Below are 21,275 nucleotides of genomic sequence, written 5' to 3'. Positions count from 1 at the left end.
CAGGTAAGAAAAATCTTGTTAAAACAGGGGTATGACTCATCCAAAGATATTTGGTCCAGTTTTACTGGAGAAAAAGTGCTTCTGTATTCGTTCACAAAAACAACCAACTTACACTTTTCAACTGCTGGTTCTATCTGCTCCTCTATTACCTTTCTGAATAAATATGCCAAGCCAAAGTACTGAGGTTCTATGGTTTGATTCCCTGAAGTAAGCATATTTTCAATGTTTTCTATGGCAACATCTATGTTATTGCTGTAAAAGGAAGCAAAACAAATTGAAAAGAAATATTTGCTTTTGTATTAATATTGCAGTCAGTATCAGCACAAGAACTTACTTTTAGATTAGCTCATGCAAACACTTTAGGAAACAAAAGGAAATACATTTATAATTAAACAGATTTCATAAACCACATGCAAGTTAAATCTACTCATGATTTGATACCAAAGGCAATCACCGAGAGGTTCATGCTATAGTAGTTACATATTTTACTTCACAGTAGTTAAAAAATAGTTGCTTATTTTAAAATTCTGCTCTAGGGACAAGATCAAACAACTATAGAAGAATTAATTAGGATAACTTTCTTAAATATTTGATTTTATAGCTCTTTGGCTGTATAATGAAAATTTAAGTTTAACTGCTCTAATTTTCACTTTATAACCCACAACTGGTCACTACTATATGAGGTAAAGACAATATATGGCATCTCAAGATTTTTAAAGATGCTGACCATGTCTTCAAAAGGCATATTTTCATAATCTATAAATTTCCTTTTCTTGGGCACTATACATTTGGAAAATACTAAAATTCTCAGAAAAAAAATAAGAAAAAAAATTAACTATATGGTCTTATTAAGCAAATTATGAGAAAATATACGCTATTTTTGTGGTTAAGGTGGTCTACATTTGATAATGTTATGATAAGGCACTTCAAATAATCTTATGTTGAAATTAATACTTTAAAAAATAGAACTTGGGGGCTGGGGTTGTAGCTCAGTGGCAGAGCATTTGCCTCGCATGTGTGAGGCACTGGGTTTGATCCTAAGCACCATATAAAAATAAACAAATAAAGACATTCTGTTCTCCTACAACTACAAAAATTAAAAAATATATATATATAACTCGGGTTGGGGTATAGCTCAGTTGGTAGGGTGCTTGCCTTGCGTGCACAAGGACCCAGCACCACAAACAAACAAAAAAACACCTCACTGACTAAAAACAAATATCCTGTTATAATATATTTGTCTCATAGGTTGAGGTTAATAGTGTCTAAAAATATAATCTCTGTATTTTATAAAACTGTTTATATGGTAACTTTAAAAAATTCATCCAACTGTTCCTTGAATAATTTCCTTGATCTTCTAACTTAATAAAATACAACTGTTTTTGCTCAAAGAAATGGGGAAGGAAAAACTCCAGCAAAAACATATATTTGAACATCACATGTTATGAAATGTACATAAGGTTAACTACTAAAGAACATTTCCCCCAAAAGGCAGTAAGAATGTCAATTCCATATTTATCCCTATGAATCTTTAATTTGAACAAAGTACTTTGCTAGTTAGGTCAATTTAAAAAAAGTCCTTACATAACTCTATAGTGGTGATTCTCATCAAGGACTCTCGAGATGGTGGTAAGAGAATCATATCTAAGTACTTCCCCTTCTTGTGGGTGTGTGTCTTGAAGGGGTGGATGGGTGAAGAGTATGGAAATGATTTTTTTTTTTCTCTTTTTAGTGTTGGAGATGGAACCCAAGGCCTTGTGCACACTAAGCGCCTAGTCCACCCCTGAGGTGCACCTCCAGCTCTAGAAATATATATTTCTAACAAGCTTGCTGGGTCCTGTTTCACAATATGCTAGCAGAGCATCACTCTCAAGCATTGTTGACAAATGAATGAAGTCATTTTCACTTGTGTAAAGAAGTGTTTTGACAACAAGAGGCCTGGCATGAACATCTATATAAAATTAGAAAAGTTAGCAGCTGTAAATTTTATGAATCTGATAACTGTTGTCTATTCTTTGTTTTAATTTAAAGATAAAATACTTTTTTCAACACATGATTATTTATAATAGGAAATAATCAGCAACAATAATCAGCACTGAAATTTCCAACATGGTTTCCAAAGGTCTAAAAAAGTTCTTAAAGGCAGTAGAGATAATTCAAGAAAGTTTGAAAGTACTTACTTCTTTATTTGTGCCAGAGCAATGTTATTGATGAAAACCATGTTGGAGAGTCCAATTGAGTCAAGTCCATTTACCATCTTCTGAATTGCTTCTATGCTTTGTATGTCACCCTTCAAGGCAAATGCCTGGATAAGGCGGGTCACTGACAATCTAGAAGGAATCTGCTTCAAATCCAAGGCTGTTTTCAGAGTTGTTAGAGCAGCTAAAATATAAGGGCAGAGGATGCAAATTTTCTTATATGATCCATATTGACTTAAATGTACTTTGAAAATATGAGCACCAAATGGCTATATACACAAAGCTATGAATAATTTATTCTAGATTACAGAAAGTATTAATACTTCATGAGAAATCTTAAATAAAAAAAAACTAATTTGACTATCCGTAAAGTATTAGAGACCAGAGAAATTTCTTCTTTATGTCACAGAACACAATTATTATTGACAATGTGAATTTTATCCATTCAGGGATAAAATTTTGCATCTCATTCCAAGGAAATTGACAAGTTCAGAAAAGTACAAATAAGGAAAAATTTTAAAAATTAAAGAGTTTCCAAAAATATGTAACTTCTACCTAAATTCATATATTTTCAGATTTTATTAACTCAAAGATTACATTATTACCAAAAACATTTAATATCTCAAAGATGCTTCCTTGAAAATGAGTTTTTCTGTTTCAAACAAGATCAACCTCATAGGAACAGTCAAACTTTCACATTAACAGATTTCTTTTATATGATTAGACACCTGTGGGTATTTTCTTACATTCAGTTTTCAAATAAAACAAAGCTCATTCAAGTCTTATGGCTACAACCAATGTTTTTTTTTTTTTTTTTAAATGCAGAGAATCACAATTACAAGTACTCAATGATGAATAAATATGAAATATCCTTCTAATTTACTGACTCATGTGCAAGTGTTGTGAAGTTCAGGTATTAAATAAAGTGATAACTGAAAGGAGATGCAATAGCAGCATAACAACCACCCTACCAAAGAAAACTTCATGGCTTTATAGCAATTACAGCAATGCAACCTAGACAAAACCAAGCTCTCAAAGCAGCTCTCTGAATAAGAACAGCTTATCTTTCACAGAGGAATGGGAAAGGGTAATAATTAAACAGTCTATTAAAAAAATACAGTAAAAGACATGATGAGTTTAGTATTTATTACTGAATATACTATTATACCAAATCTATAAATAATTTTAATCAGTGACTCTGAAATAGGGAAAGGGGAAAATATGTAATTTAAAAATCATATGCAATATAGGAAACAAAAATGTTTTTATATTATTAAAAATAAAAATTACAGAAAATAAGCTTAAGGTTACCTTGTTAACTGGTGGTCTACAGATAATCAAGTTCAAGTATTCTTTTTTAAAAAAAAAAATATTTATTTATTTCTTGTAGTTGTACACAATCACTTTATTTTATTTATTTATTTTTACGTGGTGGCTGAGGATCAAACCAGGGACTGAACCCGGGACCTTGCATGTGCAAGGCAAGCGCTCTACCACTGAGCCACATCCCCAGCCCCTCTTTTTTTCCTTTCAGTACTGGAGATTGAACCCAGGACCTCATGCATTCTAGGCAAGCACTCTTACCACTGAGTGACATTTCCAGCCCAAGTATTCTTAGTACCTAAGTATATTGTAAGTTAGGGAGGTTCTTAACACCAGTGGATCAAAATAAAAACAAAAATAAGATTAATGATAGTGACTATGGTAACTCAAAATTATTGAGCATTTATTATGATAGCTGAGCATTTACTGCATACTAGGCACAATACTAAGAAACTACACTCACAACTACCCTTATGAGGCAAGTACCAACTTTACATATGAGCTGCTGAAGCAGAAAATTGAAACATTTTCCCAAGGTCAAAGTGATATCACTTTACATACCAACTTGAGTCTAACCACCCCAGATGCTGCACCTATGGATACATGAGTAGAGAGGTGAGCAGAATAGATCATTTTGTGTTTATTCAAAGGGAGCATGAGACCTCATGACCTAAATCTCATTCTCACATAGAACTGAAGAGAAAATGACTTAAAAAAGACACCAAAAATGATATCCACCCACATTCCTACCCCCAAGACTTTTCTCACTATTATTCAATTCCATCATTTACTCACTCACTAGTAATACTCAATATATTGTAAAGATGCCATGATATCAGTTTTTAATATTCTACAAGCATTATTAGCTTATAAAATTATAGTAGGATTTGTCTTTATTATTATTATTTTTTTATTACTGTCTTAGATTGGGTTTATTTAAAAAAAACCTGAAAGAGAGAAAGGCAGAAGAACAGAAGGGGTCTTTAAAACTTGGGGGCTTTCACTGATAATGGAGCAAAATGTAGAGATAGAAACAAGGCCAACATGATTCCCCATCCTTGCCAATGATCACTTTACTCCAACAAGTGGTTAGTGTATGGTCAGGCAACAAGGCCAACATGATTCCCCATCCTTGCCAATGATCACTTTACTCCAACAAGTGGTTAGTGTATGGTCAGGCTGGGAGTCAGGGCTGGGGGTGGGGGTTGCATTGGGTGGAGGATGTTCTCTTCTCAGATATCCTCCATTTGAGTTGAATAGCTGGGAAGAATAGATGAGAAATTATACCATGCACTTTCTATAGTTTTCATGGGGCACCTAACATATTAATAAAGGATAGCAGTCAAGTTAGGGGCTGTCGTGGTGGCTCAGTGGTAGAGCGCTTGCCTTGCATGTTCGAGACCCTGGGTTCGATCCTCAGCACCACATAAGAATAAATAAGTGAAATAAAGGTATTGTTGGGGCTGGGGATGTGGCTCAAGCGGTAGCGCGCTTGCCTGGCATGCGTGCGGCCCGGGTTCGATCCTCAGCACCACATACAAACAAAGATGTTGTGTCCGCCGATAACTAAAAAATAAAAATATTAAAAATTTAAAAAAAAAAAAAGAAATAAAGGTATTGTTTCCAACTACAACTAAAAAATAAATATTTAAAACAACAACAACAACAACAAAAGGATAGCAGTCAAGTTAAACTTGGGTCAGATTCAACCCACAAATGAATCTCTGAAATTAAAATTAATAGATGGTTTGTTTAAGGTTTGGGATGCAGCTCAGTTATAGAGCGCTTGCCTACAATATTACGTGTGAGACCCTGTGTTTAATCCTTAGTACTATAATACAAACACACAAAAAAAGTTTTATCCTTCATTCCTATAGAAAAGTAGCTATTTACAACAATGAGCTTATTTATATGGGGAACAATTTTCATTTTTCAATGTATTTAAGTTGTTAATCCAAAATTTTAATAAGCCCTACTCTACTCAATTACAATTTAAAGCTGTCCAAAAAGACTATGTTGATGGGGGCCCTGCCTGTGGAATGCTAGGGTGGAAATTTTGGAAAGGGAGAAATCACCACTTACATATTCAGTGCTAATCAACTAGGGAAATGGCTAAAGACCAGCATGTTTGTGTATTACAAGCAATGCCAACTTTCAGAGATGCAAAATATTTTATAAACATGCAAGCCAGGAAGAACACTGCTATTACAGACTAGGGAAGAAACCTGTAACATTTAATAAGAACTTTTTACCCCAATCTTAAAAGATCTCCTATGTGAGTTTTGTTCTATTAGTAAAATTGTAATATTACTGTATTGACTAAAATTCAAATGTGAAACTTAATGTGAAAAGCTACTTACCTAAATTTAAGAGAGTCATCACTGTCCCACTTGGAAGCTCATTCATAAGCCCTCCACATCCAAATCCAGCTCAATGCAAACCATCTACCAAACCACCAGCCCCCAAGCCAACCCTCCCCAAAATCATCTCCACGTCTCTTGTGTTACCCTTTTAATATTCATTTATAAATTCTAAACTTCAAACAAATACCATATTTTATTGCTGTTGATATTATGAACTATTAAAAAAGTGTCAGATAAGTTTTAAAAATCAATATTATAATCATTTAGTGCACAATCCCACAAATTTAACACTCAATTTAACTCATTTGCTATCTCACACACAACCAACACAATACGCAAGAAACAACTGCTGGGAATTGTTTCAGACACCCGAAAGTATGTTAATTTCCAAAGCAAAATGACTTGTGCTGTGAATTTTAACGCACTTGAAAGCCTGTACTTTCTCTCGTTCTGGAACACAAATTTTGCATGTCTGAAGAGCTGTGATTCATCTTAAGAAAACCCATCTTGTGTTAAATGGAATGGAAACTGGACTAAGTGGTCAAATGACAAGTACATTCATATTCAAGCTGTATTATAAATGCATGTACAGTAATTTACGTCTCTCAGCTACCACAAAAGGCTCTTGATAAGCAGGTAATTTGCTAAATGGACTCCTTTATCCAAGTATTCGAAGGGCGTTACAAGAAAAATCTGCAGAGGCATTAATGTGACGTAAAGGTCAAGCATTGTGACATACCTTTCAAATAATCCCGCCTAACTTGCGTTATGATGAGGAGGCTGTTGGCAGCATCGTTCAGTGCGAAGCCCTTGATGTGGGTCTCAGCGCTAAAAGAAGCAGACATTTAGAAAGGAATTACTGACATGCTTCTGATACGATAATAAATGGTTGAGCACCAAGGTGAAATTATAAAAACTACTGTTCGTATGTTAAAAATATTGCTGCAAAATATCGACCTGGAGACAGCTTTTGTGTTATCCTGTCAATGGTTATAGAAGGATAATTTTTTTTTTGCATTCTGACAGATGACAAAGTTGGAAATGAGCAACAAAAGAAACAAAGTACAAGATTTTTTTTAAACAATCGGTTCAGATTCTTGAATGCTGACATATTAGATGACTAAAATAACTGCATGCCCTGCATTGTTCCGCTGTATTCTAAGCTGGATACTTTTTCCTACATTCACCATAATTATAAAATGTAAAACTATTCTTCCTGCAACAAAAATGAACATTTATTTTCAGCACTGTATATTTTAAACATAAACTACAGCATATTACTAACCAACACCATATCATTTGGTTGATTAATTTTCAAATTTCTGTCATCTAGATACATAGAGTTCTTAAAGCTTTTAAACATACTGCAGAACCAAAACCGTTTAAATTTAAATTAAAATTTTCACACAACAACCCTATCCCAGTTTTAGACTTTAAGCAGAACCCTAACTTTTTAAAACTCAAGAGTTAAAAACTCAATGAAACAAACGTACAAGATTAAAAAAACAAAAAGACAAACCCCCCCAAAAACAGAAATGACATCTATCTCTGGGTGTCTTTAATGCCTGGGGTTCATCACAGAATTAGGAAATCACCACAGGTCAAGGGGGCAAAAGCAATTGCTGCCATTTGCCTTACACCAATCTCAGTGGTCACCTCGCTCCCAGCCCTGCACAGAAGCCTCGAGCTGAGCAGATTGTGAGGAAAGCGGGGTCACTGCTAAATTATTCTCACCAATCTTAATAAAATCCTCCCCAAACACCAAAATACACCCATCCCCTCAGTCCCCTGTAGCCTCTGAGGTTCACCCCTGTGGTCCCTGGATGCAGGATTTTCTTATCCCCCAACCAATCCTCTTAAATCCCACCAAAGCACCCATTGCTCAGTTTGACTTTTTCCCTTTGTCCCATCTGTCAAAGCTCCTAAATCAACAACTCATGCATGAGACTATAAATTATGTGAAATAAAGGATTTACTTCCTCAATCTGAGGCATGATTAAATAAAAATTAACTCACTCCTTATGCCAATATTATTACATTTATTATACCATATTTCCTTAAGAATATTCCCTAAGGTTCTAAAACCATGAGGTAACAAAACTTCTTTTAACTGATTGATGTGAAATACACTTTGAGGGTGTGAAAATCTCAAAACTTGTAACATTCTTTTTTAATAATCTCTTCCTATCTTGGGAAGCTGCCTTTTCATTATAAATATGAAAGTAGAGCTAAGGATTAGAAAGAAAAATTCCCATGAGAGGAACTGACCAATTTCAACCAAAATATGTTCCAAACTGGTAAAAGGAGAAAAACTACAAAAAGTTACTGATAGAGATCTCTGCACTGCACTCATCCATACAATAAAAGAAATTTGATCATAATTCTGATTTTTTCCCCTAGAAACCAAATTTTCTGTGATGATGGGAAATATTCCTTATCTGTGCTACAGTTCGCCACTCACATGTGGCTGTACAGGACACTATGACAGAGGAACAGAAATAATAAAACCTAATTAACTTTAAATAACTTAAATTTAAACATGACTCTATATGGCTAGTGGCTACTGAACTGGACTGCACAGAATCCCGGGCTTTTTTTTTTTTTAAGAACTACCACAGGGGCTGGGGATGTGGCTCAAGTGGTAGCGCGCTCGCCTGGCATGCGTGTGGCCCGGGTTCGATCCTCAGCACCACATACAAACAAAGATGTTGTGTCTGCCGAAAAACTAAAAAATAAATATTAAAAAAATTTAAAAAAAAAGAACTACCACAATAAAGAGGGAGAAATTGTAGCGGGAAGGGTATCAATCTTTAAAGTTATAATCAACTGCAAAAATTAATCTATCACAGAAAGTATTTCACATTAGATATTTCAAAGCAATGAAAATGGATTGTGCTTATATACAGGACATTACTCAGTGATTGTAATTTATATTACTCTGGATAACGAAAACTGGCTAATCCAGTAAAAATCATCAGTGATAGAATAGCATTATTTCCAGAAAGAATGAAATAGGAAGCTAGCAGCGACAAGAGAAAATTAAGAGCAATTCTCAAAAGATAAAGCAGGGCTGTTGTTACATGATTCTCAAATTCCCTAAGATTACCATTTAGTATTATCAGAGATTTAAAATAATTTATAACCCTTACTGCTCTCTGAATAAGCAGTTTTCCTTCCTTCCTTGAAACAATTCACTCTCATAAAATTTTTGAAACATGAGAAACTAAATAGAAGAAAGCTGGTTTTTAAAAAAATTTTCAAGGCAGCTATTACTGTTACTTTTGAGATGTTCCATTACTTGTTGGGAAGGTTAAATGACCTTGCCAATAAAACTGAAGAAATCTCATTAGAAGTCAAGTGCATCTGTAACACATTAAGAGTCAGCGAAGGAATTATCAAAACAAAGATGGCAGGAAAACTATTGCTCTTGAGATTGAACAAGTAGCATTATGTAGATAATTATCATGGATTGCTGTTCAGGGATTGAGAGCAAGACTGGCAGAATAATACTAGGGGGCACTGCCCCTTGCTACAGTAGCTCATATTGTTGCCAATATTACAATATAGTTGCCTATAAAAAAACAATTCCTTTTTACTCTGACCATTGATACTGAGCTGGAAGGGAAAGAGATGGTCCTAGTTTAGCATTGGCAATGAACTAGGACATGACTCCAGAGATGTTATATGACAGACTCTAGTAACATAATTAGCTGGAACTTGAACTTTTGCTTCTGAATCCCCAGTTCAAGGTTATTTTCAAAAGTTCCAAATGTATTTAAATGAAGTTATAATTCAACATCAATATAACACTTTATTGGTTTAAGGTCCAAGTTGATCTGAAGCTTTAGATCTTGGACTCAGAGCTACACGGAGAAGGAAGCTATAAATAATGGTGGTGTGAAGACAGCTAAAATAAAAGTGTTTTCAATTGTACAGAAAGTCTCACTTCTATGTGGAATCTAAATAGTCAAACTCAAGAGCAAAGAATAGAATGGCAGTTGGTAGGGGCTGGAAGGAGGGGAAATGGAGAGAGGATGGTTAAAGGGTGCAAAGCTTGTCACGTGAGGTAAGTTCTGGAACTCTACACACATTGCTTACAGCTAACAATACTGTATGATAAACTTTAAATTGTTAACAGGGTAGATCATCAGTATTCTTATACACAAAAAACCCCCAATAACAATAACAACAAAGGAGGGAGGAGATGAATATACTTATGGCCTTGATGGTGATGAAGGTTTTATGAGAATATACTTATTCCCAAACACACTCAGGTATATACATTAAACATATACATCTTTTTATATGTCAATTATATTCTAATATCTTTATGAAAACCTAGAAAGAGAAGGAAAGAAGATAAGCCTGTATTTTACAGACTGTGAATATAAGGGTTATACATAACTATCTTATAAAAGTCAGTGTCTTTCAAACTTATTATGTCAAGATTCATAGTAGGACTATAGAAAGAAATGATGTTTTATACTACATCGCAGTACACTGCTATACAGAATGCTATATACATGCTATATAGCTATATACATGCCCATAAAACTGAAATCAACATTTCACAAAATGCTATCTTCACTAAATGAAGTGCTTTGATATCTTCCAGTCTATTTCATTTAAAAAAGAAAAATGCTGATTCTGTCCCACTAGATTTCATGAGCCACTAACTGATTGCAATTGCAGTCTGGAAAATATTCTAGGATTCCGAATGAGCACCCACCCTAAGAGGCAAGAATACGTTTAAATCTCTGTTTTCCAATCTCATCTCATGAATGTTTTAAGTATATTCTATAATATACTTACATGTGATACGTTACTACAAGTATTAAGGGTGTGTAACCAAAATGTTAGAGACACATGATTCCTGAATCACCCAGGGAGCTTATAGTAAAATACACATTCCTGTGCCTTGACACCCTAGCAGTTGCCCACCTTTGTGGTGGGATGTGGGGAATCTTTTTATGCTGCCAGAGTAAGGGCCACTGTTCCAGAACAAACCCAAAAAGAACGAAAAAAAAAATTTTTTTTTAGTTGTATTTTTAGGACCATTCTCAGCACTAAACGGTTTTGTTTTATCTCCTCACTTTAATACCTAATTCTCAACATAAAAAGCTCCTTTCTTTTTTCTGTCTTTCCAAATCACCACTGTTTCAGAACACCTTTGATTATGGGATAGTTTTATAGTAATTTTTTGAGAAAAGTAACTTTAAAAGATAGTCCTCCCAACCCCTTGCCTTCAGTGGTTATAGATGACAGGATACATTTTTCGAAATGTACCAAAACACAAACCCTAGGAATAGACCTACCAAGCATAACTTTAACAACACTGAAATTAACACTAGGTTTCCTAGTGACTTGAAAGAATGGCAAGCATCAATTTTCTATTTCAGAATTCTATATTCCAAAAGTGCTATGACTTAAAAAATTTTATAGGTAAAAATTGGTTGAGAGTTTACTTCAGAATCTCTAAATGGTATATTAGGGAAAAGTTCTCTTTTCCATTGAAAATAAACTACTGACCCATCAACATGCTTATGTTTCAAGGCAGGTGATTTTCAATTCCTCTCTTCTAGACTGTTTTTTTTATTTATTAATCAAAGTTTTGAAGATAGTAACTTGGGGATAAGATAACATCAGTTAGTTACCAGATACACCAGTATGAAACCTTTCTTCTTATTTTGATTAGCAAAGTATTTTCATCTAGGGGATTAGCCCAAGAGACAAAACCACTGCTAGCACCAAAGAGATTTTTCTTTCAAAAATCCAAAACCAAACCAAAAAAATCCATTACTGGTAATGGTATAGAAAATGTTTTGAGAACCTATATTTTCCTTCAGTTTCTCTAAGTTATTTAATGTAAAACTTATTGTCTGGAAGAAAAACCAAGGCTCAGAGATGGCTCAAACTTTCCCCCAAATCAAGGTGCTTTCAAGTAACATTCAAACCCTCATCTTTCAAGCCCTTTGTATCTTCATTACAACAGGCTGCTCTTATTACAAAAAAAAAAAAAAAAAAAAAAAAAAATCTATGGAATTAGTTGCTGAACAAGAAAAAAAATTACTTTTATGTACATGGATGTCTAAAATGAGCTGTGGGCATACAAAGAAAATAAAATGTACTATGTGTGGGTAATAATGGTTACATTTTTTATGGGATAAAAAAAACATACAATGGAGTTAGCATTTCTTACGATCTTTATGGGTAACTAAGGCTAAATAAGCAATTGCTACTAAACCATGTAAAAACAATCTTAATTGTAGTCAATATTTTTTAAAGCAAAAGTTTAACAGAGTGATACTTACAAATCTTTAACTTGCATTGCCTGTGGAAAACTATCCTTTGACAACAGTAATTGTATTAGTTTGTTGTAAGTTTCACTGCTAAATACAATGTTTTGCCTTTGTGCTTTCAGGAAGATATTATATGCATCTATGAGAGAAAAAAAAATAAGATGACATTATTCTGAATTGGCCAAAAGGAAGGGGAAAACGAAAGTCCTAAGCCCATATATTTCTTTTTAAATACTTATCTACCATTATAATTCTATAGAGATACATGCTGATGGCACAAGCAGATATCATCATTCTTCAAATCTTTTAAAGCCAAATTTCAGTTGTGGAAACACATATTGGTTTTCTTTTAAAACTATTTTTTCATACTAGCTTTCTTCAGTCAATAAATTATGTTCTTGCCAATAAAAATGAGAAATAGCTCTCCTGAATTTGCCAAAAGATGATACGAGTTTCAAAATAAACTGCAAAATGTGTGTTAAAGTCCAAATAAACCAGAGGTATAATTTAGATTGAGGGGAGCAAAAGATTCATTTTAAAGCAATCTTTAATCTATAAGTGGGTGGTTACAATGGTTAACATTTCAGCACAATAGCATTAAAGTGAATATAGCCTATAATTCTAAAATTAGGAGATCAAATTATTTGGCTACGACAAGACTTATACAAAAACATACAATTTTCAAATATACAGATATCTAACAAGTAAACTAGGCAACATTTGTTTGACTGATTAACAGTTTTATTTCACTTGTTCACAATAACTGTCAGTGAATGAAAAGATGTTACCAAAAGAGAAGTAACTACACTTTTCAGTCACTTACTTTTCTGAAATAAAATTGCCTGGCTATAAACAGCCAACTGAAACTACAATCCATTTCCTTGTGTATATAAACACATCAAAATAGAGGGAGAGCATAACTCAACTATCAGGTATGGCCTTCTATGCACATAAGGCTCAACATAAAGACACAGAGAACATGGAATCCAGGAATGGATAAGATGCTCATGCTCAGAAGAACATTCTATGCTATCTAAGGTTTCTAAACAGGCAAAAACTATAATGCTTTTATGTACAAGCCGGGAGTGTGTGCATTATTTCCTTAACTAAACTGAAGTGGCAGTGTCAAAAACTTACTTCTCTCTTCATGTTAAACTGGAAGGAAAAAAAGGGAAACCAGGGATGACATATTTCTATGTGCATCTTAACTAAGGAGAACAATTTGGGTGAGTGAAAGTAACTGTGGTACAAGTTAATAAAATTTTAAGCAAGCCTTCCAAAGAATAACCCTTGTTGCCATTCAATTGCCAACTGCTTTATACTTGTATGTGCTAGGGCACTGGCAAAAGTAGAAAGCAAAAACACACAGATAAGCAAGAAGGAATTCTACTATTATCACAACTTTGCTACTGGTATGACAATCACAATATACCCTTAAGAACTTTCAGAAAAATACTAATATGAATATTCCACTTTCAAAGCATTTATATCTTGCTAAGCATTCAAACCCTGATACTTTAAAAAAAGTATTTAGAACCTCTGAATTAACAGAATAAAATTAGTTGATGAATAACTGCATTATGATAACTAGTTTTATGTATTCACTTAAAAACATTTTTTAAAGGCTATATATATGAATGTTTCAGACTCTCATTTTAGTCAGATCAAAATTTCACCAGAATTTACATAGTATTGACTGACAATTTTATATTTAGCTTTAATAGACACATGGTAAAAGAGTCAAGGATGATAGACTGAGTAAGAAGCAAAGGAAAAAAATTCAAGGAATAAAAATGTTTTACTTTGGATAACAGATATTCTCTAGATGATTAGTTTATTCTTACTTCAGAAAGATTATGCCAGTGTCACCAAATTTCTAGTTAAGGAAACTAAGTAGGGCTATGAATTTCTAAATTGAGTGTTTTCTACTGAATAGAGTCCCAAGCTGTCCATACTAAAATGAAACAAATAAACCCCAAATCTGCTATATTTATTTTTTTAATAGAGTATCACAAAACATACTTGAAATCCACCCCAAAATTGAAGAAATTAAAACATTCCATGGGAAGAAATTAACAAAAATAAGAGTAATATATAATTTGGAAAGGATATAAAGAAGTCTAAATGAATAGAGATGTCTTCAGGAAAGTTTACTAATAGAAAAAGGGGGGAAATAACAAGTAAAAGGACTTTAACCTTCAGAGATTGCTTGATCACTTCAACACATGCTAATATGGTAGTTAAGGCTCTAGTTATGTTTTCGTTTTCACATAAAAATCATATTTGTCCTCCCAAATTGTGACCATGTTATTTTCAAAGTGTAGTCAGGTACCACATGACAACATTTTTGTCGACAACACTGCACAGCCTAGGAACACTGACGACATCTTTAGTTTGCATGAGTACACTCATGATGTCTGCACAACCAAGACCACATTTCTCAGAACATGTCCATGTTAGGGACACATGATTATAATCATTGATAAAAATGTACATTGACAACAGTTTTTATTAAGAAAAAGTCAAACCTATAGAAAAGTATAAAGAACGGAATCATGAACTGCATTACCTACATTTAATAATTATTAATATTTGGCCAGATTTGCTTTCTTTATTCTTTAAGGCTTAAAAACGATTACAGAAATCTTTGTTGTTTTTTTTTAAATCCCTCAATACTTCATGTGAATCTCAAGAACATTGCCTAAAAAGTATAATAACATTATCATATCTAATAAAAATAAGAGCAATTCCTGAGTATTACCCACTACTCAATCAATACTTAAATTCTCCTAGGGCTGGGGTGTGGCTCAGTGACAGAGCTCCTGCTTACCTTGAGCAAGACCCTGGATTTGACCCTCAGCAATGCAAAAAAAAAAAAAAAAAAGCAAAACAAAAAATACTCCATAAAAAAACAAAAAACAAACAAACAAAAAAAACAATAACAACAACAAACCTTAAGTTCTCCCAATTGTGTCCAAATGAGAAAAATAATATATAAAAGTTCTATCCCTGACCTAGACTACCTCTAGCTCACTGGGCTTAGACGTCATGCTGTTAGTAGAAACAAGATTGCAGTGGTTATGTTTACCTCTGTTCCTCTTCAATCGGCAGGAGTTCAACAAATCTTTCTCTATATTAGTTTCCACAGGTGAGGGTGATGAAGAATTAGTCAGGGAATGTTTATCATCTTCATACCACATCTTTAAAACAAAATTATTCGGTAAAACAAAAACTGTAACTACAGTTATCTTTTTGGTATAAAAGCTGATGCTAAAAGCAAATTACCTCAGGAACATCAAATGGAACTTCCTGGTTACTGTTTTTAAGGATTTCTGCTAATAATCTTAATGTCTTCTCACGAGGAATAACATTTTCTTCTTGCATTTTATTCCAGGCAGCATCAGCTCTTTGCCAGTCACCATTTGCTTCTGCAGAATTTGATTAAACAGAAAATAATAAAGATCTTAAACAGAATTCATGAAAATCTTCAGAACTTGTTCTGAATTTATTCCAAATACTGCCAAAAGTGATTGTGGACCAAAAGCAAGGACTTTTTTCTGTATACATTTCTGAACCTTTTGAATTACAAATCACTAAAACAATCTTACCTGTTAAGATCCCTTGTTTTTATTAAAGACTGAAAATTATGTTGATAAAAAGTTTGTTTTTAAAGTAATTGAGGAATTGACCATTGCCAAAATCCATATCAGAAACAAGTAATAATTCAACCATGCCCTTTGGTGTTTGTAAATATGGTAAACACATGTTCAATATCTAGTTCACAATTGTGGATCTGAAATGACTGAAAGCATTCAAATGAATGACTTTGCTTTACAAATGACAAATCTATAAACCCTTTTTACTTAGCTGAGACAAACTGTCTCCTCTTCTGTTGCCATGAAGAATCTCTGATAGCGTGTGATATGTTTCCTTAGATATCTTATCTCAATAGGTAATGCAATCAAGACTATATTTTTTTTAATTTTATAATTTTATTTTATTTATTTATTTTTATGTGGTGCTGAGGATCGAATCCAGGGCCTCACACGTGCTAGGCGAGCGCTCTACCACTGAGCCACAACCCCAGCCCCAAGACTAGACAAGAAGTCTGTTGGAAAGGACATACACAAATTCTTTCACACTGAAAAACATGGTTCCTCTTAGGTGGTGACCCAGTTTTCACAAACAGCAAAATCAAAGGAAATACACTGTTTTAGATGTCTTTTTAAAAAGCTTTTCTGACAGGGACCAGCTTTATGAAGGGGTTTGCTCTGGAACACAAACACTTCAGAAAACATGAATATATGTGATCCACAGTCTATTAGAGGAATTATTAAAAAATACCAAAACAAATAAAAATTTCCTAGGACCCTCCCCACCCTCGGGATAAAAAAACAGAAAAACCCTAAGCTTTTTGATAACTAATGACTCCTAGAAATAAAAAATTCTGAGAAAAAGCAAAATATACTTAGATTCCATTAGAAATCAGAAATCAGCAATAAAGAAAAAGGTAAAAATATGAGTAGGAAAATTTCCCTGGGTCATACGTAAACTGCAAACTACATTTTTCTACGTATCATTCCCCATAAAATAAAGATTCCAGGTCTGGAGATGGGAATTATGAAACAAAAGCCTGGACAGTGAAAGAACTATCAAAGACTAATGTGGTATGCATCAGACAACATAGGAACCAGTGGAAGGGGTTCCCACTGTCCAAAAATGACATAATTTGAAGACTAAAAAGAATAATGACTATACTGGGTGTGATGGAGCACACTTTAATTCTAGTAACTCTGGAGGTTAAGACAGGAAGATCACAAGTTTAAGGCTAGTCTGGGCAACTTAGGGTTGAGTGCCCCTAGGATCATTCCCCAGTACATGGGAGGCGAGAGGGAGGTAATAACGAAAACACAGATGTATATATTTTAAAAATCCATGAATTCATTAAAAAAAAAAATCACTTGTCAACTTTGGTTGTTTCAAGGACGTCTGTACATAAGTTAGTAATTAATAGAAGAATAAGAAAGTATTTGTCCATTCTTATGAATTTATTTCATATCATTAAGTAAAAGAAGTCTGTTGGATATAAAAAATGTAAAGTGCAAAACAATCTCAATGTAAAATAATTAACATAATAGATGCATATGTAAGTAAATTTATGAATATAAATTAAATGTAGAGAGAGGGAACTGGAAGGATGGACAATTGACAAAAGTTACCTCTGAGGCAGGGAGTTTGGAGCTGCAAGTGAACACAATGGCATTTTCACTGTTAGCTATTAGCGTTCAATCTTTAATACTTACGAACATATTCATTTTACTAGTGTAATAATAGAGGGGGAAAAAGACTGCCCAGTGTGAAAATAAATGTCAATGGCTATACATATTTGATGAAATAACATAAAAATAACTCTGAGGTAGAATAAATGCTGAGGTCATACATTTTCAAAAAATAGATTTAAAGACATTTTGGGGGGGGTGGTAGGGGAGTGTGGTACCAGGGATTGAACTCAGGACACTCAACCCAGCCCCATTTTGTATTTTATTTAGAGATAGGGTCTCACTGAGTTGCTTAGCACCTCACAATTACTGAGGCTGGCTTTGAACTTGTAATCTTCTTGCCTCAGCCTCCAGAAACAGTGGAATTACAGGTATGCACCAATGCACCCAGCAGATTTAAAGAATTCTTAAAGCAAAGTGTTAAGGTAGCTGTATTTTTGAATGGAGTACTTTATGTATACAAAGAATAAACTCATCTTTATTTTGTATATGCAAAGAATAAATTAAAGAACTTAGATCATAAGAAAATGTTAAAGACTGACATAGTTTCGTGAGTTGTTGGCTGTGTAAATGACTGAGCTCTATCTTTGTTTTGTGCATGTTTCTGTAATAGGTAGTAGTTCACAACAAAATCGAGTGTGTATACAAAAATAGTACAAAAGGCACTATTTAAAATAGTACATGGCTGGGGATATAGCTTAGTTGGTAGAGTGCTTGCCTCACATGCATAAGGCCCTGGGTTCAATCCCCAGCAACCCCTGCAAAAAAAAAAAAAAAAAAAAAAAGGTACAAAAGGCACTATTTTAAAATAAAGGAAAGTTGCTTTTCAACAAATACTCCCAAGTCCCAAGGACAGGGGAAGAAGCTCAGTGGACAGTGCTTGCCTAGTATGCATGAGGCCCTGGATTTGATCTTCAATATCAGAAAAGAAAAAGAAAAACAAATACTTCAAGTAACTGACACAACCCCTTTCAGAGGCTAAAATCATAACATGAAAAAGAACAGCTCATAAAAAATTTTCGTAGGTCAAACAAATTATTTTTTCAGGAAAATATTAATTTTTCAAGTATAATAATACATTTTATATATTATTCCATACCATGTATAGCCTTTCTAATATACTGTGTCCATGTAACAATATTTAGGTTGTAATCCAAGTCAGAGGGCAAAACAAATAAGGGGCTACAAAAGAGGAGTTTGCTTTTTCTTCAGAAAGAAAAGGATAAGGGCTATTACAACCAGATAATCTACTTATGGCAATACAGAAGGTGGGAAGCATAAAAACAGGGTTGAAAAGTATACTTCCCAGTAAGGTTTCCTAAAACAGATTCCCGATGAGCTCCTTTGACCACTGGCTCCTATTCAGAGCAAGAAAAAACTGGAGGCATGTATCTAACAGAACAGATAGGAGGAATCAAGGAGAAGAAAATGATTTGATAACTCAGAGACTGCCTATTCCTCGAGGGAATTTTCTTTTTTCTTTGTTTTGTTTGTTTTAGCAACAATAAAAACTCAACTGAGTAAAAATTTGTATGTGTGGTCTGCCGCCCCTGGGCCTGCCCAGGACTCTTGCCTCACCTCACATTCTAACACCCCACTTTCCCAGGGGAGCACTAACTTTATATCTTCAGGGTTGTTACATCTGAATATAAAAATCAGTATATTGGATTTTTTAAAAAAGTTTGCATAAATTACAAATTTAACCATAAGATAATTCTTTAAAATGAAACAGAAATGGGTGGAAAAGTGAATTAGCATCCTAAGAGTCTAAAACAAGCTTTTTATTTTACACATTCACCTATGTTACATTATATCATCATTGTAATTCTTAAAACTTTGGCTTCAATGTAAAGTGTGTGCTTCGAATCAACCAAAAATTGTAATGTTCATTTTAAAGTAAGTCATATTTTATTTAAATCATCAAGAAGTAAGATAAAGCTTCCAATGATAAAAAGGGACGGTAAAACTCCCAAATGTGTATAGTGGTATAAATATATGAGGGCAATATTTGGTAAAAGAAGTCAAAATTTTCAGAAATCACATTCACTTCTTACCCTTAAGTATATATACTAAGAATTTAGCCATACAGAAACAATTAAGGGTATAAACAACGATATAAACACATAGATGAGTAATGTGCTATTGTTTTATAACATGGAAAACTGAAATTTATTCACATGCCAAGCAAAAGGGGACTGATTGACTAAGTTCTAGCATATCTATTCAGTATATTAGTCGTTTGTAGATGATTAATAAAAATGCTTATAAAATATAACTGAGTAAAAAATATCATTTTAGGGGCTGGAGATATGGCTCAAGTAGTAGCACGCTCGCCTGGCATGCGTGAGGCACTAGGTTCGATCCTCAGCACCACATAAGAATAAAATATTGTGTCCATCTAAAAAGCTAAAAAATAAATATTTAAAAAAATATAATTTTAAAGAAACCATTTTGGCAGCTGGGCATGGTGGTGCATGCTTGTAATCTCAGTGGCTCAGGAGGCTGAGACAGGAAGATCGTGAGTTCAAAGCCAGCCTCAGTAAAAGCAGGGCGCTATGCAACTCAGTGGGTTAAGGTTCCTTGTCCCTAAAGGATGTCTATTTTCATTTTCTGCATGTGTATATGCATAGTACAGGGCCTAGTGCATTCTAAACAAGTACTTTTCCTGGCCTTTTTTAAATTTTATTTTTTCCAAGACAGTTTCACTAAGTTGTTCAGACTGATCTAACTAAGCAAATATCTGTAAAATACGCCTGGGGATGTGGCTCAGGGGCCAAGTGCCCCTGAATTCAATCCCTGGTGTCCTCCCTGCCGCAAAAAAAAAAAAAAAAAAAAATTACACTTAAGTGTGTAAATAGATATGCATCTTTCTGCAAAAGGATCTATACACATGAATATGTTGATGAGTACTAAAGTGAGTGACTGATACATCTACTTCAGGATTTAAATGAAAAGAAGGATTAGTTTCACCTCAAAATGTCCCATTAAGCCAGGTATGGAGGTATACACTTGTAACCCCAGGGATTCAGAAGGTTGAGGCCAGAGAATTGCAAGCTTGAGACCAGCCTCAGCAACTTGGCAAGATCCTGTCTCAAAATAAAAAAATTAATATAAAAAGGGCTGGGAATTATAGCTCAGTGGTAAAGCACCCTGGGGTTAATTCCTGGTACCAAAAAACAAAATTCTATGGTTCTGATGAAGATTTTATTTTCTCTTCTATTTCAATTTAAAGATCTTACTTGGCTTTTATCTCCCATGATAAAACCGGGCAAACCCTCATCGTATAAAATAGAATAAGTATTCCAATAGGCTGAGCAGAGGAGTTTAACTTTATAGACAAAAGAGGGCTGAAGGAAAAAATAAAAAGTAGAATGGTTGTTTCAAAAGTTCTTTTCTTGTAAATTTGAAGTAGAGGGGACCTTCTTGTCAGCTAAAACTGGCCTGTTTGGGGATTTGGCTATCATCTTTTTCTCAGGTCTCCTGAGTTCTGGAAAGGTTGGATTTGGTTGTGTAGACCTTCAGCACGAGTAACTACACTTTGATTTGGTCTGTTGGGCCTGGTGCAAAAGGAGCTCAGTCCAAACCAATGGTCTCCTATAAATTCTATTTAAAAGGTGAAAAACACTAAAAAAGAAGTAGTATCAGTTTAAAAATCAACATTGAAGGTACCTTTTAACCCTGATCACACATTCCTAGTGGTATCTTGGCTACATCATGTTTCTTGGTTCCTTTTTGTGAGGACACTTTCATTTTAAAGAATGAAAAAATACCAAAAGAAGCCCTCTTCTTTTTTATACCTTAACTTTAGTCTCC

General features: G+C 34.0%; 1 protein-coding gene across 1 annotated transcript in view; it reads right to left on the bottom strand.

The window, feature by feature from the left end:
- Positions 1-21,275, bottom strand: part of Lrpprc (leucine rich pentatricopeptide repeat containing) — a 107,284-nt gene that overhangs the window by 7,662 nt on the left and 78,347 nt on the right. The window contains exons 28-33 of the mRNA XM_046425040.2: positions 15,469-15,611; positions 15,272-15,383; positions 12,196-12,322; positions 6,624-6,712; positions 2,181-2,382; positions 113-252 (exon numbers count right to left, since the gene is read on the bottom strand). Of these exons, the coding sequence (XP_046280996.1) occupies positions 113-252; positions 2,181-2,382; positions 6,624-6,712; positions 12,196-12,322; positions 15,272-15,383; positions 15,469-15,611 (813 nt within the window). The remainder of the gene's footprint in view (positions 1-112; positions 253-2,180; positions 2,383-6,623; positions 6,713-12,195; positions 12,323-15,271; positions 15,384-15,468; positions 15,612-21,275) is intronic.

This window comes from Marmota monax, unplaced genomic scaffold, assembly GCF_021218885.2.
Source record: "Marmota monax isolate L192 unplaced genomic scaffold, Marmota_monax_Labrador192_F-V1.1 WCK01_AAM20220418_F8-fsc00015, whole genome shotgun sequence".
NCBI lineage: Eukaryota > Metazoa > Chordata > Mammalia > Rodentia > Sciuridae > Marmota > Marmota monax.
This window is presented reverse-complemented; position numbering and strand designations above follow the sequence as displayed.